The 16,267-nt window shown below is 45.3% G+C and overlaps 1 protein-coding gene across 2 annotated transcripts in view; it reads left to right on the plus strand.

Moving 5' to 3' along the window:
- ATP8B1 (ATPase phospholipid transporting 8B1) overlaps positions 1-16,267 on the plus strand; it is a 120,732-nt gene that overhangs the window by 88,031 nt on the left and 16,434 nt on the right. For both annotated transcript variants that reach the window (XM_047697287.1, XM_047697288.1), the window contains 7 exons: positions 609-817; positions 2,801-2,844; positions 3,524-3,680; positions 9,801-9,989; positions 12,622-12,734; positions 14,367-14,531; positions 15,292-15,403. In XM_047697287.1, the coding sequence (XP_047553243.1) occupies positions 609-817; positions 2,801-2,844; positions 3,524-3,680; positions 9,801-9,989; positions 12,622-12,734; positions 14,367-14,531; positions 15,292-15,403 (989 nt within the window). The remainder of the gene's footprint in view (positions 1-608; positions 818-2,800; positions 2,845-3,523; positions 3,681-9,800; positions 9,990-12,621; positions 12,735-14,366; positions 14,532-15,291; positions 15,404-16,267) is intronic.

Here is a 16,267-nt window from a genome sequence, read left to right on the forward strand (position 1 = left end):
GAAGGAGTCTTTTTCCATCTCTTTAATTTATTGTAAGACATCTTTTGCCCATTCAACCTTGGCTGAATATGTAAACAGCTTCCTTAGAACTGCAATATATTTAATCCCTTAGAGTTTTAAAATTGAGATGATTCTTCTAGAGTATCTATTTGGGACATTCTTTATCTCCATAAAAATTTAGGAAGAAAAACCCTGCTTTTTCACAGTGTGGAATCACAGTGTAGGAGTTAATTGCCAAGAGCCCTAGGGCCTACTTGTGAGCACACAGGGTCTGTAACCTCGTGGACCCTCCCCTCCAGCTGGGGGGCAGAGGTGAGCATAGCCATTCCAGTCATCCCCAGGTGCCATGGGAATGAGAGAGGGATTGCTACATTGTCACCATGTTGCCAGTCCTACAGGGCACTGGGGTCAGACGTACTCAGGATTGCGTGAGAAATCAAGGCTAGAGAAAGATGTGTCTGGTCAGGAGAACCCGGAGGCTGCGCGCGTGGACCCTGCAGGGCTCAAGGGCAGCCGGTTCCCGTGCACGCGAGTGTAGATGAAGCCCGCTCCCTGCCTCTCGGATCTGAGAGCACCATCCAGAGTAACCTTCCGTCTTGTCTTCCCAGTGTGGAAGTGATCCGGCTTGGACAGAGTTACTTCATAAATTGGGACCTGCAGATGTACTATCCAGAGAAGGACACACCTGCAAAGGCCAGAACCACCACGCTGAACGAGCAACTTGGCCAGATCCATTACATTTTCTCAGACAAGACAGGGACACTCACGCAAAACATCATGACCTTTAAGAAGTGCTGCATCAATGGGCAAATCTATGGTGAGTGGAAGCCATCACTCGGTCCCCCGGGGTCCGTGTGACCAGGGCCCGCCTTCCCAGAATTGCCGGTGTCCTCCCCAATCCCAGCCCTAGTGGCCATTCTGGGCTGAGTTCTGAGGTGGCTTCACTGGTGGCCTCAGGAACACATGCATGGGAGAGGTCAACGGTCAGAAGTAGGCACACGTGCCTCAAAAAATTAAACATAAAGTTACCGTGTGATCCAACAATTCCACTTCTTGGTGTGAACCTAAAAGAACCAAAAACAGGGATGGGGAGAGAGATTTGCACAAGCATGTTCTTGCCAGCATTGTTTGCAATAGCTAAAGTGTGGAAGCAACCCAAGTGTCCCTCAGGAGATGAGTGGATAAAATGTGGGGTGCACATACACCCGGAATATTAGTCAGTCTTGAAGAGGAAAACATTCTGCCAGACGCTGCACCATGGGTGAACCTGGAGGACACCATGCTCCGTGAAAGAAGCCAGTCACAAAAGGACATACATTTACACAGACGGGAAGTGGAATGGGTTGTTGCCAGGAGGTGGGGGGAGGGGAGGATGGGCAGTTACTGTTTAATGAGTACCGAGTTTCAGCTTTACCAGATGAGTGAGCTCTGAAGTGGGTGGGGGGTGATGCTGCATGGCAATGGGACTGTATTTAATGTCACCGAACTATACACTTAAAAATGGTTAAGGTGGGATACGCTTGGGTGGCTCAGTCGGTTAAATGTCTGCCTTCAGCTCAGGCCATGATCCCAGGATCCGGGGATCGAGCCCCACATTGGGCTCCCTGCTCGGCGGGGAGCCTGCTTCTCCCTCGCCCACTCCCCCTGCTTGTGTTCCCTCTGTCAAATAAATTAAAAAATAGTTAACATGGTGAATTTTGTATGTATGTCCCCACAATTATTTTGAAAACCCTGATGTGCATTCTAATATCCTGAAACATGCTGCATATTTATAAAAATATTAAGGCTAATACTGTATTCAATTAGAATGTTCTGACTTTTAAATAAAGATTTAATACAGTTTTTAATCATTTTATTTTTTTAAGAGATTTTATTTATTTGAGAGAGAGTGAGCACGAGCGGGGGAAAGAGCAGAGGGAGAGGACTAAGTAGACTCTGTGTGGAACGCAGAGCTCGACGTGGGGCTCGATCCCTCCATCCCAAGATCACGACCCCAACGAAATCAAGAGTTAGATGTCAGGCACCTGGGTGGCTCAGTTGGTTAAGTGGCCGACTCTTGGTTTCAGCTCAGATCATGATCTCAGGGTCCTGGGATCGAGCCCCATGTGGGGCTCCATGCTCAAGAGGGAGTTTGCTTGAGGAGTCTCTCTCTCCCTCTGCCCCCATCCCCAACTTGTGTGCGCGCTCTCTCTCTCTCTCAAATAAATAAATAAATATAGAAAGAAAAAAAAAAGATGCTTAACTGACTGAGTTAACCAGGCACCCACTTCATACAATTTTATTTTACAAGAGCAGTTAGAACACTGTGTGCTTTTCTCTTGTAGAAAACTATACCGTGAATGTGTTTTCATGTAAGGAGCGTCTCAGACGTGGGGTCCAGGAGGAAGGTGGTGGGACACTGGGGGGTCCAGGAAATGGTAGTTCTCATGTACATGGTGGTGGAGGGGGGCCAAGTAAAGCACTTCAAGGGACAGGAGTCTGGCCCCCAAGGAGGATGCTGTGTGGAAAGACAGAGGCACCAGTATTTGAACCTCTAGATGGGGGCCAGGGGGGCAGTCGGCAAACTTCTTGTGTAAAGAGCCAAGTAGAAAGCATTTGAGCCTTTGCAGGCCGTATATCATTGGCATCAGATTTTCTTGTTAGGTTCTCTTGTTTTCACAACTCTTGAAAAATGCGAAAATCTTTCTAAACTTGAAGGCTGTCCAGAAACAGGCTGAGACCCATAGAACCAAAGCAAGGTGGGGCGGGACCTCCGCACATGGGAGGAGACTCCATTTCTTGTGTCCTGTTTGCTCCTCAGGAGACCATCGGGATGCTTCGCAAAACAGTCACAGCAAGATTGAGGTGAGTCCTTTCACCTTGGGAAGGGTTCAGGGGGGCGCATTTGTTGCCCATGATGGCTGAAACAAAGTACCACAGAATGGGGGGCTGAAAACAACAGAAGTTCATTCTCTCACAGCTCTGGAGGCCTGAAGTCTGAAATCAAGCTCCCAGCAGGGCCATGCTCCCTCTGAGGTCCTAGAGAAGAATCCTCCCTTGCCTCCTCCTAGCTTCTGGTGGTGGCCTGCAGTCCTTGCCATTCCTTGGCTTACAGACCCCGACCCTAAAATGTGTGCTTCCGTCATCCCATGATGGTCTTCCTGGGCATCTGTGTGTCTGCGTCCCAATTTCCCTCCTCTTACAAAGACGCCAGTCACTGGATTAGTGTCCTCCGTCATCCAGTAGGACCTCATCGTAACTTGATTCCATCTGCAAAGACCTTATTTCCAAATAAGGTCGTCCTCACAGCTACCAGAGGGGTCAGGATTTCCACGTATCTTTCTGGGGGACCATTCAAACCCACCACAGGGTGCCTTTTTGTTTTAAGACAGGTGTGAGCCTCTTGACACTAAAGAGTGTGTTAAAAATCCCAAGATCACTTTTCCAGAACGACTTGGCTCCGAAGACAGGCGGCTCTCATTTGTGAAACCCACGTGCACATTTTCAGACTCTCATGTGCGTTTCTTCCCTCCACTTCTCTCAGCAAGTCGACTTTAGCTGGAATCCGTTTGCTGATAGAAAGCTTGCGTTTCATGATCACTATCTCATTGAGCAAATCCAGTCGGGGAAAGAGTCGGAAGTCCGCCAGTTTTTCTTCCTGCTTGCGGTCTGCCACACGGTCATGGTGGAGCGTCTGGACGGTGAGTGTGTCTCTGGCATCTCGGACGCGGGGAACAGGGTTCTCGTCCACAGGTAACTCACACTCGGCACTCACGTGCATATAAGGTACCGGACGTGTGTCTTTTACTCAGTGAACATCAGCGAGCCCTCACCCCAATGGTGTAGGAGGTGGCAAGATAGGAAACCAGCTCTCAGGCTCTGAAAATGCACATCTGCTTCAGTTATGGCTCCAGATGTGTTTATCGCTTTGCAAGTGAAATCTTATCATTAACAGAAATGATGGACTCTCTTGCATTATTACTGGAAGAATCCCAATCTTCCCTCCCTGCTATTACTTGACATTTATTGAGAGTGAAAAGTCAAGCCTTGGGCGCCTGGGTGGCTCAGTGGGTTAGGCCGCTGCCTTCGGCTCGGGTCATGATCTCAGGGTCCTGGGATCGAGTCCCGCATCGGGCTCTCTGCTCAGCGGGGAGCCTGCTTCCCTCTCTCTCTCTCTCTCTCTCTGCCTGCCTCTCCGTGTACTTGTGATCTCTCTCTGTCAAATAAATAAATAAAAAAAAATCTTAAAAAAAAAAAGTCAAGCCTTATCTGGATCATAAGGGGACTTGGAACTTGAACAATCTTGCTACAAAATAATTTCAGAGAGAATTTATTTTCTGGATTCAGATGTGTTTGGGGTTTGAAGTAATACCCACCAGAGCCTGGGCTCACTTAAGGTGCCTTTTTCATGGGAAGGAGCATAACTAATGTGTATTTGCATGGGAGCCAGCAAAGCTGACTTGTAGGTTCCTTTGTAGAATTCTTTTTTCTTTCGTTTGTTTGTTTCTTTTTTTTTTTTTTTTAAGATTTTTATTTATTTGAGAGAGAGAGAGTGAGTGAGTGCACACAAGTAGGGCAGGGGCAGAGGGAGAAGCAGACTCCCTGCTGACAGGAAGCCAATGTGGGGCTCGATCCCAGGACCCTGGGATCACAACCTAAGCCGAAGGCAGACACTGAATGACTGAGGCATCCAGGCGCCCCACTTTGCAGATTCCTTAAATACAGCTATGCCAGCTTTGTTGCAGCAACGTGGTCCCATGTCAGTGAAAGCTAGCCATTTTTTCACACACAGACATTGCAGTAAGTTATATAAATATACCTGCGCATTATCGAAAGTGCAAAAGCAACCCTTTTGGCACTCCTGCAATGAAGCACGGTCTGCCTGTCCAGCCTCCCCTCAGGTCAGTGTGGCAGAGGATGGGGCCTTTCTGTTTTCTGACCTTGCGACCTCACGTGTGGCAAGTATGAACTCTCCAGGGGGAAGGAATATGCAGAAAAGCTGAATGTGTACAAGCTCCGTGCACTGCTTTCAGCAGATTTCAAAGAAACCCATTCCAAGGCTGGCTCTCACAGTGCAGTAAAGTGAGATAACTGCAGAATTCAAAGGGGGACAGATACATGGAAGCCTGTTAGCGGGCAAAGTGGGGGAAGACAGGGACACACCAGGTCGTGGGTAACCAACACGCTGGCCAAGGTCTGTTTCTAGCCGAGCACATTTTATTCATACAGTAAGGATCCACTGTGATGTTTCTAAGCAACATGGTTCTCTTAGGTCTTGACTCATTAGTAACATTATTCTGCCCCCCCCCCCCACCGCCTTAATAGCTTGGGGCGGTATTTTGAGAACTAACCAGCTGACTTAGGCAAACATCCTTCAATCTTATGGCCTATCTGTTCTTTTCTCCTCCCCACGATATTACGGGAAGAGCCCTGTTCTGCTAGAGATGGGCCGGCCCCATCTGGGTTCCTGCCACAGCACATGGTACAGACCCGGATCTTGGGTCTGAGCACCAGTGTCCTCCGTGCTGGCAGGTGGAAGGTTGGAGTTCAGTGGAGTTCACGTCCTGGTGTGTCCTTCCAGCCGAATGTTGTGAAGCTCTTTGTCCCACTGTCCACTGAGGCCGAGAGTTGTACGTCTCGAGGAAACTTCTTTCACACAGTCCATGATGGGCAGTTGCTGTCAGCCACCGCGAATAAAAATACAGCTGGATGTCTAGGTGCAGGAGGCTAAAAGAGAAATTGGTTGGGGTTTGATATGTGAAGTACCTTGAAAGGGTCCCTTGGAAGGACCTTGGGAACTGCTCCTCCAGCTGTGATCGATAATCCAGCCCCAGAAGGCCCATGGACCTGTCTGACCCATGCAGCAGGTCAAGCAAGACCCCTTCTGGTTGGGTCCCCTTGCAGTCCCGGATGCCTGCTGGGCGCCTTTGCTTCTGCTCTTGCATTTTCTCTTCTGTAGAAATAGTGGAGACTGGTCAGTCTTTTACTATGCATCACACATCACATCAACAGGAGAGGGAGGCAGTCCTTTCACACATGTTGCCATAGACATCAGACTAGCTCAGTGGCAGTCTGTGTGACTCGAGAGTGGGGTCCCTGTGGAGGCACTTGGGGACAGAGCTTGGAGAGGTGGCTTTGGTATTCTGTTGCTCTGTAATGAGTGACCACAACTCAGTAGCTGGAAACACAGATTCATGAGCTGCTAGTCCTGTAGGTCAGAAGTCTGGGCATGGTATGCCAGGGCTCCCTGCTGGAGATCTCCCTAACATCAAGGTCAGGCCATGTGCTTATATGGAGCTCCCAAGTCCTCCTCCAAGCTCACAGGGAAGAGTGCAGGACTCTGTTTTCCATAGAGGACGGAGGTCTTCCTTCCCTGCTCCTACAGGCCTCCCTTCTTCCTGGCCACGTGGCCCCTGCTGTCTTCAAAGCCAGGAAACAAGAATCCCCCTTCCATGGAATCCCTTCCATGGTTCCAATCTTTCTCCCCAGGAAAAGCCCTGTCCCTTTTAAGGTCTGACCTGATTAGGTTGGGAACACTCAGATAATCTCCCTATCTTGAGGTTAACTGATTTGGACCTTAATGACACCTGCAAAATCCGTTCCCAGCAGGACCTAGATTAGCACTTGCATAACCTGGAGGAGGTGTGTGTCCATGGGTGGGTGGTGTTGGGGGAGTGGGCAGGAACACCAGGGCCACCTTTGATTCCTGCCTCCCGCAGAGCTGTGTGCAAGCAGAGTGTGGAAGGCTTGGAGGCCTTTTCTTTGTGAAGTCTGGATGTGCTGTGGGCCTGGGTGTGGGTGGGGTCTGTGGGAAGGACCAGGAAGTCCTGAATGGGGGAGACGTTCAGCAAGGCTTTGCAGGGGGTGAGGTTGTTGAGGGGTTATCAGAGAGGTCCCTTGTTTCAGGGCTGGTGACGGGGAGATGGGGGGCTGGAACCTGCCAGAGAAAGCTCTGGTGGCAGGCTTGCCAAGGTGTGATTTGTGGTTGGAGAATGTTTTTATCCGCGCGGGTTTCATGGTCCACAAATTAGTTTCTGAAAGAAAAGAGTGTCTCTCTGGTTGCCTCCAACTGTATAGTAAATAAGGAGTTCTCTTTGGAAATGGTTCCTGAAGGATATTTTTTGTCCCGGTTTCTTCCTGCAAACATCAAGCTGGAGTTTGGACCAGCTCCTTGAGTTCCTTCCTGTCTCTACTCGTGTGCAATTCTGTGACCCCATTATGAGAACCAAATGGAAAGGGGGCGGTTTTGGGTAATGATAACAGTATCAGTGCTTGTTCCAGATAGGATTGTCTTAGTCATGGGAACTTTACCACCTTTTATCACTTCATTGCTTTTTTTCTGCTGGAAATAAGCTTGCCATCAGCACTGTACGACAGGGTGTTAGCCACACTGGCCCAGGGGGGAGGGGTTGTGTCCCCACTGCTGCTTGTTTAGCTCTGGTCAAATATTTGCCCTCGGGAGTGTGTGTGTGTTTCTGGAATGGATGGATTCAGCTTGTATGTTCGTAACTTCTGGTATATGACTTTCTGGGTGAACAGAAAATCTGAAGTGTCATCTTAAGTTACTAATTGGGAATTGATTGATATGGACTTAATTAGAATGAGCCATGTGAGCAGGTATAGAGGGGCAGGTGTGAGGGGGAAGCGGGTGTGTGTGGGGATGAGTGTGGGGGCGGTGGGTGTGGGGGACCGGGGTAGGGAGGTGCCACTCTCGCCATAGCTTATTCACCCCAGAGCATCCCCCCTTCCTGGTGGACCGATGGTGTAAAAAGCTCTCCTTCCCTCCAAGGTCTGCATCCTGCTAAAACCATGGAGGGAAACGAAATGCCTTTTTCTATGAAAATTCACCTCACCGTAAAAGTACTTTTCTTTCTGCTTTAAGGCAGAATAACTGAAGTAGAAAAATGGCGGGGCTCCTGGCTGGCTCAGTTGGTGAAGTGTCTGCCTTTGGCTTAGGTCACGATCCGAGGCTCCTGGGATCGAGCCCTGCGTCAGGCTCGCTGCTCACTGGGGAGTCTGCTGTTCCCTCCACCCTTCCCCGCCGCTCAGGATCTCTCTCTCTCACTCTCAAATAAGTAAAAATCTTAAAAAAGAAAAAAAGAAAAGTGGAAAATCTTTTTCAACTTTTTGCTGAAGTACCACATGTATATGGAGACAAACATATGGCTGAGTTTTTTTCACCAACTAATCCTCCCATGTCACGAACACCCAGATTTTTAAAAAACAGAACATTACGAGTCCCATAGAAGTCCCCTTGTGTCTCTTGCAGTCAGTGTCCCTCCAAGGGAACTAACCAGTCCTGACTTGGCACAGCCTGGTTTAGCTTTGTTGGTTTTGTGGTCGGTGTAAGTACAGTCACAGCGTGTAGACTTGCATGTCTGCCTTTTTTGGCACAACGTGGTGAGATTTATCCCACTTGTCGAAGTGTGCTTATGAGCAGAAGGCAACTTTCCATTAACTAACTTTAAACATCAGGCGATGGAACAGATGAATTTTGAGGGTTTTTTCTTTTTTTTTTTTTAGTATGGGAATATGGCTGTGGTGACGTAAGCATGCTCTTCCAGAGGGACGATAAAGGGTACAATCCTTTTAGAAAATAAATGAGTAATATTTGCCAGCTGACTTAAAAAAATTATCAGAATTCTTCAGCAGTGTATTTTCACTCCTGGGAAGCTATCCTTAGAAAATAGTCAGCAAAACCTCCGCACACAGACCAAATAGTCATTACGATGTTATTTTTGAGAACAGAAAAATTTGGAAATAAGCTAAGTGCCTGTAATTGGAAAATAGTGACATGTTCACATTCATTAAAATAATGTTTACAAAGAATCTTTAAAGCTATGTTAACATGCTCCAAATATAAGGTTTAAGTAACCAGGGTGTAAATGTATGTTCAATATGATAGAAACTATTACCAAAATTAGCATTTTCAGAAGGACTGGAAAGAATTGTAACAGTGTCAATGGTGGTGTTTTTCCTCCAGATGCTGGGATTATAGGAATCCGTTCCCCTATTCCTCGCCAGTTGTTTTGTTTTTGTCTTGTTTTGTTTTACTTCTAGTTTATGTTACTGTTTATAATTAGAAATAAAACCCTTAAAGTTTGACAAGTGTTAATATTGGCATACTTCTTAAGAATTAGAGATTTGAGGGGCGCCTGGGTGGCTCAGTGGGTTAAGCCGCTGCCTTCGGCTCAGGTCATGATCTCGGAGTCCTGGGATCGAGCCCCGCATCAGGCTCTCTGCTCTCTCGGGGAGCCTGCTTCCTCCTCTCTCTCTGCCTGCCTCTCTGCCTGCTTGTGATCTGTCAAATAAAAAAAAAAAAAAAAAAGAATTAGTGATTTGAAGTAAATCGGAGAAAGACAACTATCCTATGATCTCCCTGATACGAGGAAGTGGAGATGCAACGTGGGGCATTTGTGGGGGTAGGAAAAGAATAAATGAAACAAGATGGGATCAGGAGGGAGACAAACCATAAGAGACTCTTAATCTCACAAAACAAACTGAGGGTTGCTGGGGGGAGGGGGGTGGGGAGAGGGGGGTGGGGTTATGGACATTGGGGAGGGTATGTGCTATGGTGAGTGCTGTGAAGTGTGTAAACCTGGCGATTCACAGATCTGTACCCCTGGGCATAATAATACATTATATGTTAATTTAAAAAAAGAATAAAAAATACCCCCCCCAAAAAAAGAATTAGAGATTTGTTTTCTTGGGGATGTTTGGACTTTGCGCTACATCCTTACCCCCGACGTGAACGCCAGCCGTGAGCTCGGGGTGGTGAGCTCTGCATCTGGCTTTACAGCTTCCCTGGTTTTCTCTGTTAGGTCAGCTCAACTACCAGGCGGCCTCTCCCGATGAAGGTGCTCTAGTGAACGCGGCCCGGAACTTTGGCTTTGCCTTCCTTGCGAGGACCCAGAACACCATCACCATCAGTGAGTTGGGAACTGAGAGGACTTACGATGTTCTTGCCATTTTGGACTTCAACAGTGATCGGAAGCGAATGTCTATCATTGGTAGGTCTCCTTCAAGAGTGTGTCTGTGTATCACTCATTTATTATTATTATTATTTTTTTTTTAGATTTTATTCACTTATTTGACAGAGAGTGAGACAGCGAGAGAGGGAACACAAGCAGGGGGAGGGGGAGAGGAAGAAGCGGGCTCCCCACTGAGCAGGGAGCCTGATGCAGGGCTTGATCCCAGGACCTTGGGATCATGACCTGAGCTGAAAGCTGACGCTTAACGACTGAGCCACCCAGGTGCCCCTCTATCAATCATTTAGATGCTGCCTTTTTTTTTTTTTTTTTTAAGATTTTATTTATTAGAGCGTGAGAGAGAGCGTAAGAGGGGAGAAGGTCAGAGGGAGAAGCAGACTCCCCATGGAGCAGGGAGCCCGAATGAGGGACTCGATCCCGGGACTCCAGGATCATGACCTGAGATGAAGGCAGTTGCTTAACTAACTGAGCCACCCAGGCGTCCTAGATGCTGCCTTCTGCACATTTTATTTAACGTCCCCAGAATAACACAGGCAGTGAATGAACCACTCGGCTCCTGGGAAATTGCCACAGACTTAGTGAAACCTGTTTTTTCCCCCGGCATTCTGGTTGGTGTCCGTCACTCAAAGGGACACCTGCAGTATATCTGAATCTTGCAAATGTTGGCCTTCTTCCGCGATATGAGCCACCAGGTGCTGACTCGAGGGTGGGAACACGGTGGGTGGTGAAGCCACACACACGTCGTTATTTTGTGAGGCCCTCCAAGCACTTCTGCTCTGCATTTGGGATCAGGGAAGGGAGAGGCGGCAAGAGAGGGGTTCAGAGAAAAGCAAGGCTGTGCTTAGCAAACTCCAGTCCAGGCACGGGACAACAGGCCACCGAGTAGAGAGGAGGACTACTTCCCAATATTGAAAGTTTTAAGTTCATAATTTAAAACAATTTCAGATTTACAGAAAGACTGCAGGAAGGGTTAAAAAAAAAACTCTTGTATTCTCTTCCATAGCTGCCAACTACTAGCATTGGCCACATCGCCCATCGCCTTCATCATTTTCATCATATTCAGGTTCTTGTTTCCTGAACCATTTGAGAGTAGATTGTAGAGCTGATGCTCCTTTTCCCTGAATACTTAAGTAGCTATGTCTGGTGAATAAGAACATTCACGGGGCGCCTGGGTGGCTCAGTGGGTTAAGCCGCTGCCTTCGGCTCAGGTCATGATCCCAGGTCCTGGGTTCGAGCCCCACATCGGGCTTTCTGCTCAGCAGGAAGCCTGCTTCCTCCTCTCTCTCTCTGCCTGCCTCTCTGCCTACTTGTGATTTCTCTCTGTCAAATAAATAAATAAAATCTTTAAAAAAAAAATAAGAACATTCACTTAGATATAAATAAAATGATCCGAATCAGGAAATTTAACATGAAACAATATTATTATCTAATCTACAGGATGTTTTCAGATTTTACCAGAAATTTTCTTTCCCCTCCTTCCCTCCCTTCCCTTCTTCCTTCCCTTTTTCCTTCCTTCCTTCCTGATTCAAGATCCTAGATTGCATAGGGCATTAGGGGACTGTTAACTCCAGTCTCCTTTAATTTACAACAATTTCTCAATTTCTTTCTTCCGTACATTGACATTTTTGAAAAGCACAGGCCCATTAGTTTGTCGAAAGTGTCCTGATTTGGATCTGTCCGATATGCCCTCATGACTGAATTCAGGTTATGCACTGTGGCAGGAGGAGTCCGCGGATTGGTGCTCCGTCCTTCCCAGCATATCGCATCTGGAGGCCCGTGATTACTAGTGATGCTGGCTTTGATCGCTCAAAGTGTCTGAGATTTCTCCACTCTGAGACTGAATTTTTTAAAAATTTTATTTATTTGTCTGACAGAGATCACAAGTAGGCAGAGAGGCAGGCAGAGAAAGAGGAGGAAGCAGGCTCTCCGTGGAGCAGAGAGCCCAATGCGGGCGGGGCTTGATCCCTGGGATCATGACCTGAGCCAAAGGCAGAGGCTTTAACCCACTTAGCCACCCAGGCGCCCCTGAGACTGAATTTTTAACCAGTAAAAATATATAGGTTCAACTGTCTACTGAATGCTGATTAGGCACATTTTACTGAGTGCTTTCTGTGTGCCTTAGCACTGATCTAGACCAATTAATCATGCTTAGCCTTTACCTTGAAGAATTCAAAATCCAGTTAGTGATGAGGGCACATGCTGTTATTACCACACAGATCCAAAAATCTAAGAAAAATGGTCACAGGAAGTCATGTTATGGTCTGAGTATTAAAGGCAGTCAGCGTTACGGGTTTATGTGTAAAAGAAAGATTCCTGCGGTATAGACAATGAAGGCATCATGGAAGAAACTAGAACACAGTTGGGAATCTGGCACACAGTTGGGAATCGGTCAATATTTGCTGCGAAAATAAGTAAGAATATGAAAAACTGAGCTGAAAAAAGGAATCTTTTCATATTTATGTCACTCTTACGTTTTATGCAGGTGGTGGTTTGCCGAGTTTGTTCAGAGTGAAGTTTTTCTAGGCACATTCATGATTTTAAATAAATGGTGAATTATTAGCAGACTAACCTTCAGATTAGCTTTATAAATGTGGTTTTCTATTACAAAATCAGACCCACCTTCATTATTTGCTTTTCCTTCTCTTGCTGTTAGTAAGAACCCCAGAAGGCAATATCAGGCTTTACTGTAAAGGGGCTGACACGGTGATTTACGAACGGTTACATCAGATGAATCCAACAAAGCAGGAGACACAGGATGCCCTGGATGTAAGTCCCACCCTTACCCTTTATGCCACTGATTGCAAACCCCCTTTCTGATACTCTCTTGTAAGACCAAGTGAAAGTTCTGTGTTAACTCTTGGCCCCTCCCTTGTCTCGGTGTAGCTGTGTGGAAAGGGCATGAATGTAGGAATATGGCAGGCTGGTTCTGGGTCTGCCCCTGCTGCTGACTTCTTGGGACGTGGCCATGCTGTCTTTTCCAGCATCCAGGTTGGCAGCATCTGCAGGGCTGGCCTAGGGTAATGACTGGTCTCTCTTCCAGTGACCTTGAGCAAGCTACATAACCATAGCAAGCTGTGGTCTTAATATCTGTGTGGGCTCCAGGAATTCCACCAGCCTCCTAGTGTACGATGAAGGAAAGAGCATTCGTGTATGATGGGGCATGACAAAGCAATGAGGTGAATAATTGAGTTTGAGGTGTTTGTCAGTAAATCAGTTTGGTCTTCATTACTTCAAATTTGTTATCTGAGGGGAGTGTGAACTTAGTCCAGTGATAATTGCAGTTAATTCAGAATGCTTCTGTAAATGTCGCCCTTGGAATTGCCTACCAATCCTCTTAACTGTTTTGGTTCTATCAATGATGGCAATGAAGTATGGAGGACATCCATCGGTCCTGGTATCCCAGTCCTGCCTTTTTGTTTTGTGTTCTTGGGGAAACAGTTGTGTTTCACTGAAGCATTAATTGCCCATGTGAAAGAGGAAGAGGAAGAAGATAATTCCTACCAAGGAAGGTTGTTGCAAGGGAAAGCATTTTGCACAATTCCCAGCATTTAGTAAGTGCTTAGTAAAGGGTAGTTTCTTCCCTTTACTTTAAGGGTCTGGTTGAGTTTTGGGGCCAGCCAAAGGTCCTTCAGGAAGAAACCTCTATATGTTAATTCTTGGGATCGCATTTTAAGTTAAGATAGGTTGTCAAAGCAGTTACAATGGATAATTTCTCATGAGGATATGAACAGTGGCAATTTAATCAAACAGATGCACAACCTTCCAAAGAATCTTTGAAAGTGAACAGTCAGTTGGGGGAACTAGTTCCGCCATCTTGGCTAGACAAGATGCAGCTGTGAAGTAATAAAGCATTTTTACTGGCTCACACTTGAGCTATTTAAAATAGCTTAAATGTGTTTACCATGATTAAATTTTCTAGACACTCTTTTTCATTTAAATATTTTATCTCACCTTTAACAGGGGTTCAGGTATTTCAGAATTGGCTTGAGGAAACAATGCTTGGTTGAGAGTTCACAGCTGATTCGGCTCGTAACAGTTTATGGGAACAAGTTATAAAATTGTCAGGTCTGTGTTTACGACATCAGTACACCCCTCAAGGCAGCTCCCTTGTCTGTTATTTTCTGAGTTGTTATAAGAAAAAGTTTTCTTCACTCTAGTGACTTGATGTAGAAGAAATCTATACTTTTCTCTTTAACTAATTTGGGAACTACAGATAGGATCCTGGGAATACTTAGAAAAACAAAGTATTTGTTTAATCTCGTCCACAGAATGTATTTATTCAGAATTTGTTATCTTTCATGACCTCTTTTTAAATTCTTACTGTATAACTTCAAAAAACTCGATCTTGAATTACATAAAATTAACTATTGTTTGTTGGATGGATTATCTTTTGAATAGATCTTTGCAAGCGAGACTCTTAGAACTCTGTGCCTTTGCTACAAGGAAATTGAAGAAAAAGAGTATGAAGAATGGAGCAAAAAGTTTATCGCTGCCAGTTTAGTTTCCACCAACCGAGATGAAGCTCTGGATAAAGTGTATGAAGAGATTGAAAAAGACTTAATTGTGAGTCTTAACCTTCCCAACTCGATATTCTAGAGAGAATTGGAAGTTTTATTAAGTTTTGTTATATTTTTAATCTCACACTTGAAAGAGAATTCTAACTTTAGCATTTCAAATTGGTACAATGGAACTAGGTCATTTGAGTTTCTTTTGTTCAGCAGTCAACAGAAATTGCCATTATGAGAAACCAAAAGACAGAAAACATGGAGATTCTAATTAGATTCTGTTATTTTTGTATCACTCATTAAAATGCATTATGATTTTTACATAACCAACCAGCACATATTCATTACATTTTGAGAATCACTGAAATGATTTTTATTTTGCAAAACCTTGAAACAAGAAAAACATACCGTTTTTTTAAGTGAAATTTCTCAAAATTGAACACTTACTGCCTGGAGAGTTTAGGTTAGAAGGATATGTTCAACAAAGAGCTAGTGTCGACCTTTAGTGAAAGGAAGTGGCTTGTGTCCATTGAGGCAGTATGTAGACAATGAAAGTGTATTTTTAATGTCCTTAATTTTATACTTAGGTTTTTATCTTGGTAAACTAAGAAAAAAATTTTTGAATGTTTTGGGTTTTGGGGAGTGCGAAACACAGCAGCCTTCCCAGTCACTGCTGGCCGTCCGCCCCAGCAGAACACCAACTAGGGGGTATAATTAGCCCTTCTTCTGGTTACAGGTTGGCATATTGCAATTACAGAACATTTTGAGCTTATTCACTAATTCCTTTTTTTTTTTTTTTTTTTAAATGCACATTCCAGCTACTGGGAGCGACAGCAATTGAAGACAAGCTCCAGGATGGAGTCCCAGAAACCATTTCAAAACTCGCAAAGGCCGACATTAAGATCTGGGTACTCACTGGAGACAAAAAGGGTAATCCATTTGCGGAGAAGCGTATCTGTTAATTCATTAAATATTCATAGCTCCTATTTCCCTTGCCCAAGATGACTTTCTCAGACTTTCCATCCTGCACAAACACTGTCCATTTCTTTAAGAAAACCTTCTCCATTACTCCAGTTCCCTCGGACAACATCCTTCTGCAAACCCCCTCAGTAGCAGAGTTTATGTCTTATCATTGAGCTCCTGGTTAGACCATGCTGACTGTGATCAGTCTTATGTCCCCAGCCAGAGGTGAGCTCCTCTGATGAAAGGACCATCCCTTTTGTCCCTTCTGTCCTCCCCAGCACTCTGCCATTATGTAGGGCGCAGAGCAGAACAAAACAGAATGCTGATCAACCACTTGTTTTCTGACCCATTTTATTGCTTTAAAATGATTAATTAAAATTTTATACCCAAGGGATGATCTTATCTTTTAAATCCAGAGCTCAACAAGGAGTGGTTTGGCATTGCTACCTCACTCCACAAGCCTCCTGTGGAAAATTGGATAATTTCTCTTACCTTACGTTGTTAATGGATTACACACTCTGATAAGCTAAGGGAAGTCCTGACCTTAAACAAGTAACAATGGGTGGTAATGGAAAAAAGCGGGGGATCTCCAGTAGGAGCCCTGTGTAAAGGTTTGTGGAAATAGTTATCTTTTCTTTTCTTCTGTAACAGAATGATTAAACCACAGGAACTGACTGTTTAGTATTTCAGTGAACACTGATTTATTAAATAACCAGTTCATGTGTTTGATGATACAGTTCTTTTTATAACTGAAAACATCTCAAACAAGACTTTGACTTCACTTATTTTATCACAGAAAATGGGCTTTTTCTCCCCTTTGTGTGATTTCTA

The sequence above is a fragment of the Lutra lutra genome, chromosome 12 (genome assembly GCF_902655055.1).
Source record: "Lutra lutra chromosome 12, mLutLut1.2, whole genome shotgun sequence".
NCBI classification, from domain to species: Eukaryota; Metazoa; Chordata; class Mammalia; order Carnivora; family Mustelidae; genus Lutra; species Lutra lutra.